Source organism: Urocitellus parryii, chromosome 11, assembly GCF_045843805.1.
Source record: "Urocitellus parryii isolate mUroPar1 chromosome 11, mUroPar1.hap1, whole genome shotgun sequence".
Lineage (NCBI taxonomy): Eukaryota > Metazoa > Chordata > Mammalia > Rodentia > Sciuridae > Urocitellus > Urocitellus parryii.
The window spans coordinates 45,906,379-45,919,539 of NC_135541.1; the positions used below are offsets into that span (position 1 = coordinate 45,906,379).

General features: G+C 31.3%; 1 protein-coding gene across 1 annotated transcript in view; it reads left to right on the top strand.

The window, feature by feature from the left end:
- Efcab7 (EF-hand calcium binding domain 7) overlaps positions 1 to 13,161 on the top strand; it is a 44,052-nt gene that overhangs the window by 101 nt on the left and 30,790 nt on the right. Inside the window, exons 2-7 of the mRNA XM_026408733.2 lie at positions 430 to 618; positions 2,082 to 2,272; positions 6,273 to 6,484; positions 7,081 to 7,167; positions 8,274 to 8,469; positions 8,911 to 9,029. Coding sequence (XP_026264518.2) covers positions 2,086 to 2,272; positions 6,273 to 6,484; positions 7,081 to 7,167; positions 8,274 to 8,469; positions 8,911 to 9,029 — 801 coding nt within the window. The 5' untranslated portion in view covers positions 430 to 618; positions 2,082 to 2,085. The remainder of the gene's footprint in view (positions 1 to 429; positions 619 to 2,081; positions 2,273 to 6,272; positions 6,485 to 7,080; positions 7,168 to 8,273; positions 8,470 to 8,910; positions 9,030 to 13,161) is intronic.

A 13,161-nucleotide genomic window follows, 5' to 3' on the forward strand; every position in this document is an offset into this window, starting at 1 on the left:
GCTGTCTCTGTCTCTTCCCTCCCTCTGTCCCTCTCCCTGCGGCTTTCTCTTCTCCCGCGTCTTGTGCGTCTCTGTCCTCCTAGCAGTTGGTCTACGCATGTCCCTAAAATGTACATACACATGCAGTTTTATGCCTGGAGAAATCTGAAAACAGAGATTGCTCGAGATTAGCCTAGACCGTGCTTCACTGCGGAGGGACGGTGGCTGCATGGCTCTGTTTCCACTTGGCCCTTGAGAAGCCCGAGGCGCTTGTTAACAGTTTATTTTTCCTGCTATTGTGTGCCTGGTTATTTATGGAGCCGTTTGCTGCAGTGTACTCTCTAGGCCCCTGCCTGGGTCTCGGGCTGGAGTTTTAAGTAAAGGAGGTTTCCAAGCCTGAGGGGTGCAATTATATATTTATTTAAGCTTCAGTTTAGTCTCTCTTCACAGAAAAGGGGAGAATAGAATTCTGGAACATTTCCGCCGTGGGATTTCCAAGTGAGAGACTCATCATATTTGGAAAGAGTATTTTGAAGAAGATCCTAAATTTTATTTTATTTTTCATTTAAAAATTGCTTGCTGCAAAGAGAACATTCATTATTCCTTGTTGGAACAGTTTTCTTTTACATTTGTGTGAAGGTGCGTGCTCGCATATGTGTTTAAAACTCTGATGCTTAATTATAGTGATACCAATTTGCAGTAACCAGACTGTGACGCCACATCCCTATGGGGTCCTTCTAAATCTGGTGTAATATGAAAGTGTCAGGCAGGCGGTCTGTGTATTATAAATAGGGTACTTCATCCATGATAAGCGATTATTATCTTTCTTTCCCAAGTGTAAAAGACCTATATAATTCAAGAAGGTGCCAGTGATTTAGGCCCCCTGAGTAAGAATCCAATGAGTCCTGAAGGGGACCCTACCTGTGTCATTTTATTGTTGAACTTGAAATTTCAATTTATTACGTTGAAATGTATTTTTAGAAGTCAAAGCTGGATGAAGTAATGTTGGAAGCTGTTAGACCACCAGTACAATTTAGTACCTCATAGTAGCCATTGTTAATAAGCCTTCATTCACATTAACAAAGAGTAAATTGTTTCTGAAATTTACTGCCTTTCGCTACTTACAGGCGAAGTGACATCTCTGTCTCTCCATTTCTTCACCTGTAAAATGGACAAAAGTAGGGGTAAAGTAAGATGTGTGACAGTTCATTAAGTCTTATGAGCAGAGGTGCTGTATAAACCCAAAATATTATTAGTAGTAAAGGAACACGGTAAAGCTCTGTGGTAACGCTATAAATGGGACTGTAAAAATTCAGTTATTTTTTTGAAATTCAGTTCTTTGAAATAAGGAGCTGCATTATTGAGATGTTAATGAAATGATTTGGTTGATCCTGCCATGGAGGATGGGTGCCAAGTGCTTTCTGTAAAAAAATCTCATTATTATGGAGTTTCACATTTTTGTTATGGTTATTTACATATTAGGGATTGAATTCAGAGTCACTTGACCACTGATCTACATTCCCAGCCCTTAAACAGGTTCTCACCAAGTTATTTAGGGCCCAACTAAGTTGCTAAGGCCCGCCTGGAACTTGTGCTCCTCCTGCCTTAGCCTCCCCACCTGCTTGGATTACAGTTGTATACCACCATGCCTGGCTGTAGTTTCATGTTATCTACAGTTTATTTAGCATTTACTAAGTGTCAGACAATGTTCTACATGCTTTATGTATGTTAACTAATATAATTTTCTCAATGAACCTATTAAGAGTCTCATCTGATGGATTGAGAGAATAGATGTATGCTTTTACTTTATCCTGATTCATCTTTTGTTGTTATTTTATGCCTTTGTTCTTTGGGCTGTTATTACATATTGGAGGGACAATTTGTGTGAGTGGGTGTTTATATGTGTGTTTAATTAGAAATCAACTGCCAAGGGTTTATTTTAAATTAACATTATAATTAGTCTACATACATACTATAACATCTTTTTCTTCTACATATAAAAACTTTAATATTGTGATCCTCCCACACACTAGAAAGGTGTAATGACATTTGCATTTTAGGTGATTAATATTGACTAAAACAATTTTGAAATTATTTTCTAGTAGAATGGCCGTCAGTCCAGGAAGTGATGCGGTTTTTACTAGTCAGAAATCCACGCTTTCAGAGAATCCTCGAACAAAGAAATTTCCACTAACTGAAGAAGAGATATTTTATATGAATTGTAGAGCTGCCTACTTAACTATCTTCAAAAGCAGCTTAGAAAACATTATTTCTAAAGATCAACTTTGCCTAGGTAAAATTTTTTAACTTAAAAATGTTTTGCCTTATTTGTTGAATGTTGCTAGGTCAGAAAGACTGGAATTAGATTTACATTGTTAAACCATCTCAGTTTCATAATGAAGCTTGAGCAATAGAACTACAGTAAGGTATTATGGCATTTTGTTTAAGTTACATATACTAAGAACTTTAAAATAAAATTATGCAACCTAGATTGGTATCTTGAAAAATTCCACCAACTACTACTTGCTTTCAAATGTTTTTTATTCTCATTTTGCTGCTTTGGAATTTATCACAGTAGAATTAAAACACTTTTGGCTTCTAAATCATTAGTGTAAATTTTGACCTATCCTGAGAAAAATATAAAAGGTATATAAAAGTGGGGCCAAATGACTTTAAAAGAGAACTATTTGGAGATAATTGAAATTTGAAAAGAGAATAATAATTTAATGTTTATTTTTTTTGTTGTTTTTGTCTCTTAGTGCTTCTCTTCATTGTTATATTTTAAAATTCCTTTGGTTACTAATGTCCCCCCAAATTGATGAATTTGATCCTGTTCAGGGTATCAAATGACATAAAGGTCCCTGGTCTCAACAGAACAGTAAACAATACTAGATACCCTGATTACTCATGTCTGTTTCTTCAATACTGATAACTTTATGAGTAGAGAAAATGAGTTATTTTTTTCCATCTTTAGAAGTATTTACCTTAAACCAAAACTCTGACATATTTCTTGAATTTGTATATAATAAGATCTCTATTTAAGGAAATCCATTTTGGGGACAATGAGAATTGAAGAGATTAAAATTTGTTTGATGTTTAAATAAAAGACATTATTTGTAAAATAGTTTAAATGCAAATACCCAGGATTAGCATGAATTTTAAAGTTATGAATTAATTTTACTTTGATTTACATAATTTTTAAATTGGTAAAATATTCCATTTTGAATTTTAAATATTAGTGTTTAATTAATATATGTTAATGCCATAAGAAGAGATCCAATTAATTTAAGTCCAATATGCCACTATTTCTTAAGTAATTGAGGTTTTTTTCCTTCTTTCAAAAAGAGGTTGAGATAATAAATCTGCTAAGTTTACAAGTTTAACATGATTTCCACAGCTATGGTATTTTGTTTGTGAATTAATGACTGTGTATTAAGGTACTGTCAGTCTTATGAAATTATCTGGGAAGATAATGCAGTTTTTGTCTCCTCAGTGGAATTGTCTTTTGGGTTTATGGTGGAATATTCTTTGTAACATTGTAATAATTGATTTCGTATAACCTAGTTATTAAAAAGGAGTAATGTGAACCAATGATGTCTCTTTCTTACTACTTTTAGTAATATCCTTCTGCCACCTAGCACATAATATGTGCTGATATTTCCATTTCAAAGTAAGATAGAGCAGTACCATTACCAGAGCTTTAGAAACTTTTTTGCCACTTTATAAATAATACAGGTATTATAGACTCATGTCAAAGCTTATTAAGCCCTGGCAAATGATCAGTATTTTGTCAACCTTTAAACATCTACAATTACATAATGTTTTCACTGTCATCAAAGTTAACAGTTAATTCCAACTAATTCTAAACCTCAAGATTAAAATTAGTAACAACTAGAATGTATCAGTTTCTTAGATGTGGGGATGTCTACTTAGTACATATTTTGGCATAATTAATATCATTTTGGGAAAATTGTTCTTTTGTAATTAACAGCACATTTTAAAAAACAATATATGTGGGTATATATGTATATATATATATAAATAACACATATATGTATATATGTATATTATATTGTTGTTACTGAAGATAGCAGCAGGTGTACTAAGCTGCCCCTTGTGGGAAAGAGTTACACATTAATTTTCCCAAAGCTGGACAGAAAATATTTTTTATCATGTTGATTTTGACCTGCAAATCACAACTTCATTTAGATCCTACTTGTATTTCCAATTTTTAAAGGGTAGGAGTTGGCTAGGGATGGAATCCTAAAACATAAATGTCCTTTTGCTGATTCTGTTAATAGATGAGTTATGGAATTGTCTGTTCATATAGGGGGCAAAATATTTATCTTTTGGTCCTAGCACAGCATGGTAATCAGGGATTTTGTCTATATCCAAAATAAACCTGTGGAAATAAAAAATATACATAGGTTTCAATGCTACAAATTACACAAAGGCATTATAGGTGAATGAAAAATGGCAGTTATTACCATTATAACTTCTGTTAGCTTTGAAGGTCACCTTTAGATTATCTTCTTGATTCTCCTTTTTTGCCAAAATTTAAATTATCTAGGTACAATGAACTGGGATAATCTAGAGAATAGGAAGATTTCTCCTTGTCTTCTAAAATATTATTGACCATAAGTTATGACTGCAAATAAGATTTTTTTTTTTTACTTTAGATGTAGACTTCCTATTTACATTATAAAACTTCTTTGGAACTAAACAGTTTGTATCTGAAAAAATTTCACTGTATGTATGCTTGTCTACAATAAATATTCACTATAACTGACTGAACAAATGTCTTGTTTTATTAACCTGACTTAATTTCTATTTCCTTAGGGTATTTCTTTAAATTGTTTAATATTTACTAGTCCATATTACATTAAATTACAAAACGTTCAGATTATCCTTTTGTTTTTTTTTTTTAAAGAGAGAGAGAGGGGAGAGAGAGAGAGAGAGAGAGAGAGAGAGAGAGAGAATATTTTTTTTTAATATTTATTTTTTAGTTCTCGGCGGACACAACATCTTTGTTGGTATGTGGTGCTGAGGATCGAACCCAGGCCGCACGCATGCCAGGCGAGCACGCTACCGCTTGAGCCACATCACCAGCCCTATCCTTTTTTTAATATTTATTTTTTAGTTGTAGTTGGACACAATACCTTTTATTTATTTATTTTTATGTGGAGCTAAGGATTTAACCCAGGGTCTTGCATGTGCTAGGCAAGCGCTGTACCACTGAGCCACAACCCCAGCCCCAGATTAACCTTTTATTAGTATGATTTATGTGGGACAAATCTGTGAATTCTCATTTTAGGTGGAAATACCCAATATAAGGTTTTATAATAGAAGTTGGTAGTATTATTCTTAAAATTCTGCTAATTTCTTCTGTGGTGTTCAGGAAACATAATTTATTAATTTTAGACAGTTATAACTTAATATGCAGAAGTTTATTTGCAAATTATGTAATTACTTCTATCCGACTAAAGAGATACCTATAATTATTTAAAACCATTATATTTTAGTGTAATATGACATGAAAATAACACAACTTTTTCCACATTATTTTTCTTTCATAAGACCATGATTTAAAATGAAATGTAGTTTAACTGGAATTGACATTCTTGATTTTTAGCAGAGCTGTAACTGCACCTGTATACTATTTTGTGCATACAGTTGACATGGAACATTTTCTGGAAAGCCTGTCTAGCAATGGTGAACATTTTAGATATCATGCCTTATTGACATTAATATCTTAAAATGAATGATTGAAGATGAATTTTCATAATTTTATATAATTTTAAAGAAGGAAGAACTTCAAAAACAGAACTGCAAAAATAATTTAAGCAGTTAGATGTAAATGATGATGGCTCTTCTTTACTTAAAGTATTTGTTAAGGCAGAAAAAGTAATAATTCAAGCTTTTTGTCATTATCCTTATGTTCTCAAAACAGTTAAGTGGGTGGTGTTTTTAATCATTTTTTTTCTCTAAAAGTTCTTAAATTAATCAGGTGTTATTGGTTATTCAAAACTTGTATGTTGAGAACCAAATTATCAGAACAGTGAAAATTCATTTAATTTTGGTGGCATTAATAAATCAAGACTCTTTTTAGCTGGTGGAATATATGTGTTTGTTTTCAAAAGTCAGACATACAATAACAACTAGATTGTCAACACCAAAGATAATATATTGGTATATATGAACTTTGTTTAATATATAATGACTGGAAGAAAAATTACACCTTAAATACCAATTCCAAGTGTCACAATAACAAATAATACTTTTTTACTGGACAGCTCTTCAGTATGCAGGAAGAAATCCATCTCAAAAGACCATTAATAAGTATTGGACTCCTCAAACTGCCAAACTGAATTTTGATGATTTTTGTATAATTTTAAAGAAGGAAAAACCTACTTCAAAAGCAGAACTGCTAAAATCATTTAAGCAATTAGATGTAAATGATGATGGCTGTATTTTACATACTGACCTTTATAAATTTTTAACAAAGGTAAGATCTGTGAAACTGTTTTGTAATGTTCATATTTGCAAAACAACTGGAAATCTAGCTTTGGCTATCAAAGTTCCAGTTAAAAATAATTATTTCATTTTCAGGTGAAATGAATCACCTGTTTATTTATATAATTAGAGGTCCTTTGGATAAAAAGTTCTTTGTAAATAAGTATAAAATTGAGCCTATGTTGCAGTCTTCTTATTCTCCTGCCCAATGGTCTTAAAAAATCAGAGATAGGTTCATATGGGATAAGTAAAACAAAGTATAAATGGGATAAGAAATCTGTTCTGTGTTTTGGTACATTGTCAGAAGAGACCGTTACTCTATATTCAATAATAGTTACAACTGATACAATGATATGTAATTGTTAAAATTTAGTAAATTAAAATTTAGCATATTTTCATGAAATATAATAAAAATTGCTGTTTTATTATATATTACAATCTTATCATTGCTTGACATGATACTCATTCTGATTTATAATGAGGCCATATATTCACACTTATAGAAGAGATTAAAATGTATTTCCACAATCTCCATGAATAATAAAGTGGTAATCGTGTTGTTTTAAAATAAATCTTGTTTTATTTCAGAGAGGTGAGAAGATGACTCGAGAGGAAGTAAATGCCATAATAAATTTGGCTGATGTAAATGCTGATGGAAAATTTGACTATATTAAGGTACAAAAGCTCATATTGATGTAAATTTGCATTCTGAGTAGGGAAATTATTTTTATTTTTTCCCCAGGCTTTATTAAGGTATAGTTGACAAAATTATATATATTCATAGAATACAGGTAATGTTTTGATACAAGTATACATTCTTAAATGATTAAATCAAGGTAATTAACATCAAAAACTTTTTTTCTGTTTTTTGGGGGGTAGTTTTTTTTTTTGACAATCTACCACTTGCCACCTTTAGCCCCCACAAAAGTATTTTTTAAAGGGATACATCTTTTTAATATTGGCAATGACTCAGTTATATGTTGTGTTCATTGTACTCAAAGTCATTCTCTTCAGTTGTACAATTGTGATATGATGATTACATTAAAAATAGTACAGATTATGCATTCCTAATCCAAAAATCCAAAATTCAAATGGTCTAAAATCTGAAGCTTTTTTGAGTGTCAAAATGATGCCACAAGTAGAAAATTCCACACCTGACCTCATGTGCAGGGTAGCAGTCAAAATTTAAGCACAGTAAAAATGCCGTATACAACTACTATCAGGGTGTGTATATAAGGTGTATATGAAACAAGTGAATTTCATATTTAGATTTGAGTTTCATCTCCAAGATTTCTCACCATATATGTGCAAATATTCCAAACTCTGAAAACATCCAAAACAGTTTTGGTTCCAACATTTTCAGATAAGGGCTGCTCAACTTGTATAACCAAGTTAAAATGTATGTGTGTGCACATACAGGCACATAAACAAACATAGAGATTCTCCTCAGAAATGTACCTTTTCTGCAATGACGAATCATAAAAATTATTTAGAACAAATGCAAGTCTATATATCTTGTAAAAAAAAATAAATCATTTCTCCTTGTGTAACATTTTATTTCCACTCAGAGTATGACCTCCTCATTGAATCATGACTGCATTTCACTAGGTCACTTGAGGCTGGTCAATCTGATTCAAGAAAATAAAATGAGTTCCCAAGTTCAATAAGAAATATATTCCATCTATCAGTCTATTCCTTGCCTACTAATGTGCATTTGCCTTCTTCTCCCAGATGTATGATTGAATGTTTTACCCACTGGACTACTTTTTTATTTCCTTTAGTTTTGTAAATTATATATGACAACCAATGAACAATGTCTCAAGACTACACTAGAAAAACTGGAGGTTGATAGTAAACTGAGGCGTCAACAGTTTGGAAGTCATGTTGAAAGGCCCCCTGAAAGGGACCCATCACCAGTAACAAAACAGTCACCTAGAATCATAAGAAAAAATGACCAGGAAACATTCTCAAATAAAGGTTTGTACTTTTACAAAAAGAATTTCTTGATCAGCAATGAAGGGTCATAACTCAAATAAAAATTTCCTTTTATCTCAGCTTATCAGTGATAAAACAAATGAGAATCCAACTTTTGTTAGCTACCATTTCTAGACTCTTAGCTGTAAAAGTCTACTGAAGTAAAATTTTATTATAGAACTTGACTTGGCTATGCTCATTATATTTTTTTAAACTAAAATTTCAGACTAAAAGGTGACATATTGAAGTGAGGAATCTTATTAGTAGCCCATAAATTAGGAGCCATTAAAGTCTGATAAATATAAAATTTTTGACTTTATTTCAATAGGAAGAACAAAGAGAGTAAAATTATACAATAGACGTTATATACTACACTGTGTTTATAAACAAACTCCTACTTACAACTTTTCATAATATTAGACCAAATAATATTACTTGTTACAGGTGACACAAGGAGTCCTTTGCTGTCAACAAGTAGAAAATTCAAAACATCTGTTTCCTTCACAATCACCATGAGTGCTAATAGTAATCGAAACTCAAAGTTAACAGAGCCAAATGTAAAGGTATAGTATCTGAAATTAACATGAACTTTTAATGACAACAGTTGACATTAAATTTATTAGTAACTATCAGTGTGTATAGAGACCCAGTAGTTTGTGAAATAATTCTTTGAAGTTTTTCCTGTAGAATGCAGCATTTCTACCTGTAAGCTACTTGTAATGTTTTAAAGTATAAATAAGGAATATTACTTAAAGGGTTTTAGTTTGAAAATGATGACTCTTGATTTTTTTAACTTGATGAGTAGAATATGTAATTATATACTTTGGCAAGCAAATTTTTGTTGTTTAACAAATACTGTCCATAAGTATTTCTTATAAATAAATCATTCATTCAATGTCAATTCCTATGAGAGAAAGACAAGAAAGTCACTTTGCTAAGTCAATATTTGTTGAGTGTTAATATTGATCTTCTTCCTTTGTTTTCCCTTTCTAGACTCAACCTTTACTAGTTTTCTTTCAACAGAAAATAATAGCTACAGAAATATAAAACATTAACTGGAAACTGCTAGGATACATTAAAAATGTGCACCTAGAGACCTCTGTAAAAGGGGGAAAAATGGTTATGGCCACATACTATAACTGCTGTTAGAAAACTGAACTGATTGTTCTCAAGAGCTACATTTTTGTTTCAAATAACAACTCTGTATTTGTTATTGAACTCTGAAGTCCCTTATATCTTTAAATTGCTAGACAGTGACATTTGTTCTATATTAAAATTTTAAAACATTATCTCCAAGGAATTTGTTCAGACTGTTTAGGAATCTATACACCCTAAGCAATTTGGTGTGCATGTCCAACATGTTCACACAATATTTAGTGTCCCAACAATATTATTTTCCACCAATGGAACCTTTCTGTGTTTTGCAAATTTAAGTGCTAATTAAATTAACTTAGTTAAGTAACTATGACTTATCTCTTTCAAAATATTTTGTAAATAAGTGTAATTTTATCCAGCACAAAGATTAGCATTTGCTATATTAAATAATAATAGACTTTTTCTCAGTGCCATAATTTTTATTTAGTGCACCCAAACAAATAATCACTAAATAAGTAATGCTTGCCAGCTATTTTGTTTAGTGTAAAATGTGGACCTTGAACTTAAAAAATAGAAATTTTAAATTTGATTGTTAATAGTATATATCAAGATAATATAGCATAGTATTTCACTTATTCATTCATTAATTTAACAAATATTTTTGATTGACTACTCTGTGCCATGCATTATTTTAGGTATTGATGAAGACTTTTGTAAAGAGACAGACCTAAACTTGAATCCTAGCTTTTTTCCTTAATAACTTGGCAAACTTGGATAAGTCTATCCTCAGCCCTTCTGAGTCCAGTTTCCTTATCTATATATTGGGAATATCAATATTTAGTGTGTTTTGGAAAGATTTAAGTCATCTAACAGATGTAAAGCATTTAGCTAAGTACCAGGTACAGAAAGTATTCACTTTAATAAAAAATAGCTTTGTTAATATTACGGAACTAAGGAATGGCTATAAGTCTTGATGGGATGACATGATGGAAGTATAATTTAAGAAAAGTTTTTCTAGTATTGTACACGGAGACCTCAAATTAGAGAGACTCTCTAGAGTTATCCAGATATAAAGTTATGATAGCATGGCCTAGCAAGGAAGGGGCAGATCTAATAGGTAATGTTGAAATTAGTCTGTAGGCCATAGCTTTTGTATAATAAGAGTCCACTTAAGTTTTGCATCTAAGGCACCAAAAATAGGGAATGATGCTTATGATAATTGGGAATTAAGTGAGAGGTACTAAGAGGATTTAATGATTAAAAGAAGTTAGCATACTGTCAACTTTTTAATTCTGTGACTTTCTTATAAATTTAATGTCATTTGGAGAATTTTGTTAGTCCTGTGTTTCTTACCTCTTTATATCCTGTTTCTGATCTCAGTATTTCCCTGTTATGTACTATCTGGCATTTCTTTTTTCTCTCTTTCTTTTTCTTTTCTTTTTTGGCACCAGGGATTGAACCCAGGACACTTACCACTGAGCGACACACTCAGCCATTTTTATTTTTTATTTTGAAACAGGATCTTGCCAGGTTACTCAGGGCCTTAATAAGTAGCTGAGGTTGGCTTTGAAGTTTCGATCCCCCTACCTCAGCTGCCCAAGCCACTGGGATTACAGGTGCATGCTACCATGCCTGATACTAACTGGCATTTCTTACACGAGCTTTAAAAATCTTTTTTTTTTTTTGTTATTCAGCAGCATTCTGTTCTTTGTAATCATTTTACTCTGAAGTATTTTGTTTAATTTTATACATTTATGAGTTTATCTGACAAGTACTTGGTTATAAAAATACAGAACAAATTTCTAAAAGGATGATTAATTTTCTTCAAATACCTTAAATCTACTTTAAACAAGTTTGGGTACTTTAATTTCATCTTGAACAGAAAAGTATGGAATTGGGATATAGAATGGGATAGACTTCAGAAATTGAAAATTGTTGTAGTAATTGTTGTAATGGTGTAATGGGGTAAGCATAAACCTGATTTTTTTTTTTTTTTTTTTTTTTTGAGTCAGGAGTCTTGCTATTTTGCCCAGGCTGGTCTTGAACTGCTGGGCTTAAACAATACTCCTGCCTTAGCCTCCTGTGTAGCTGGGACTACAGGTATGCACCATGCTCAGTAGCCACATTTTAAAACATAAATTCATACAATTAATGAAGGACTTGATTTATTGGAGGAAAATAAGAACTTTACCATGATACACGTGTATTACTTTCTATTGGCCATATTTAGGTACTGAATTACTATTCTTTTTTTTTTAATCCTAAATTCTGTCCATTTTCTTAGGTTCTATAATGTCTAAGGAATGTCAGGAATTTTCTGTTGAGAGAGGAATAGCTTCAACTTCCTTGCTAAGGCAGTCATGACTAAAATTAGAGTAGACCCTAAACTATGAGTTGTAAACTCCTGAGATGCAGTGCTTCCTATATCTAGACTTTTAACTAGAATATGCCTAAATACATGTGTTACACATTTGTGTATTGTACAGTTATATGCACATACAGCACATATATTATACAGCCTATATGTTATAAATGTCTATATATATTATATAGAATATATAAATGTCTATATATTATATTATATAGAATATATACTAACATGTATCATGTTATGTGTGTTTACCATATTCATGTGTTGTATACACATATATTTTATAACAAGTCTCTTTACGTAACAATACAGATATAATCATTTCAAACTAAAAATAGGTCAGTCTATTAATTTTTTTCATAAAATTTATGAAATTGTGCCATATAGTTTTGTTACAGTGGTTTCTTTTTCAAAATGTTTATCAGTTTAACCTGTGAATTGGGAGAATTCATATCAATTTTTCTCTTTATAAATTTATTTAACCTTTTAAGTATTCTTAAATACTAACAAAAAATTTACTCTTTTTACCTACTTGTTTTAACATTACTAAAAGCATAGGATATCTTTATAAAAACAACAGTGATGAAGGTAAGTTTCTTCTCTGACAAAATCAGGGGCAGATCTACTGCTTACTAATTCTTCTCACCTAAAATTTTGATAACAATGCATTAGTCATATCAGAACAATGAAGTTCACTACAGTAATTTAAAAAAATGTAATTTTACTGGTATATTTGTTTTGATAGCTGTTTTCCACTTTAAAATGTGTAATTTGTGCTTTTCAGCATTCCCTTATATGTTATGAATGAAAAATAAAGTTGTTTACATTTATATAAATTTACTTGAATTGGTAGAATATAGCACCACCTCATGCCCTATATAAGAATTACAAGCTATTGTTTTATTTCTGCTTTATTTTGTCAAAAAGTATACATGAAATTTCATACTCTATTATTCTAAAATTTTTAAAAAACTTATAGTGTCCTTACATTTTTCCCATAATACTCAAACTTGTCAACTTAATATATAATCCTTTCAAATTCATTTATTTGAATGAGCCACCAATTAATTAGTACTTTTTTGTTTTAATTTGTAAAATTTTTGTCAGAGAAAAAGTATTGAGTGATTGAAAGTCTATCTATTTTCAAGGAAATTTTAAGTTGAAAGAGCATTGTATAGGGCTGGGGTTGTGGCTCAGTGGTAGAGCACGCTTGCCCAGCACGTATGAGG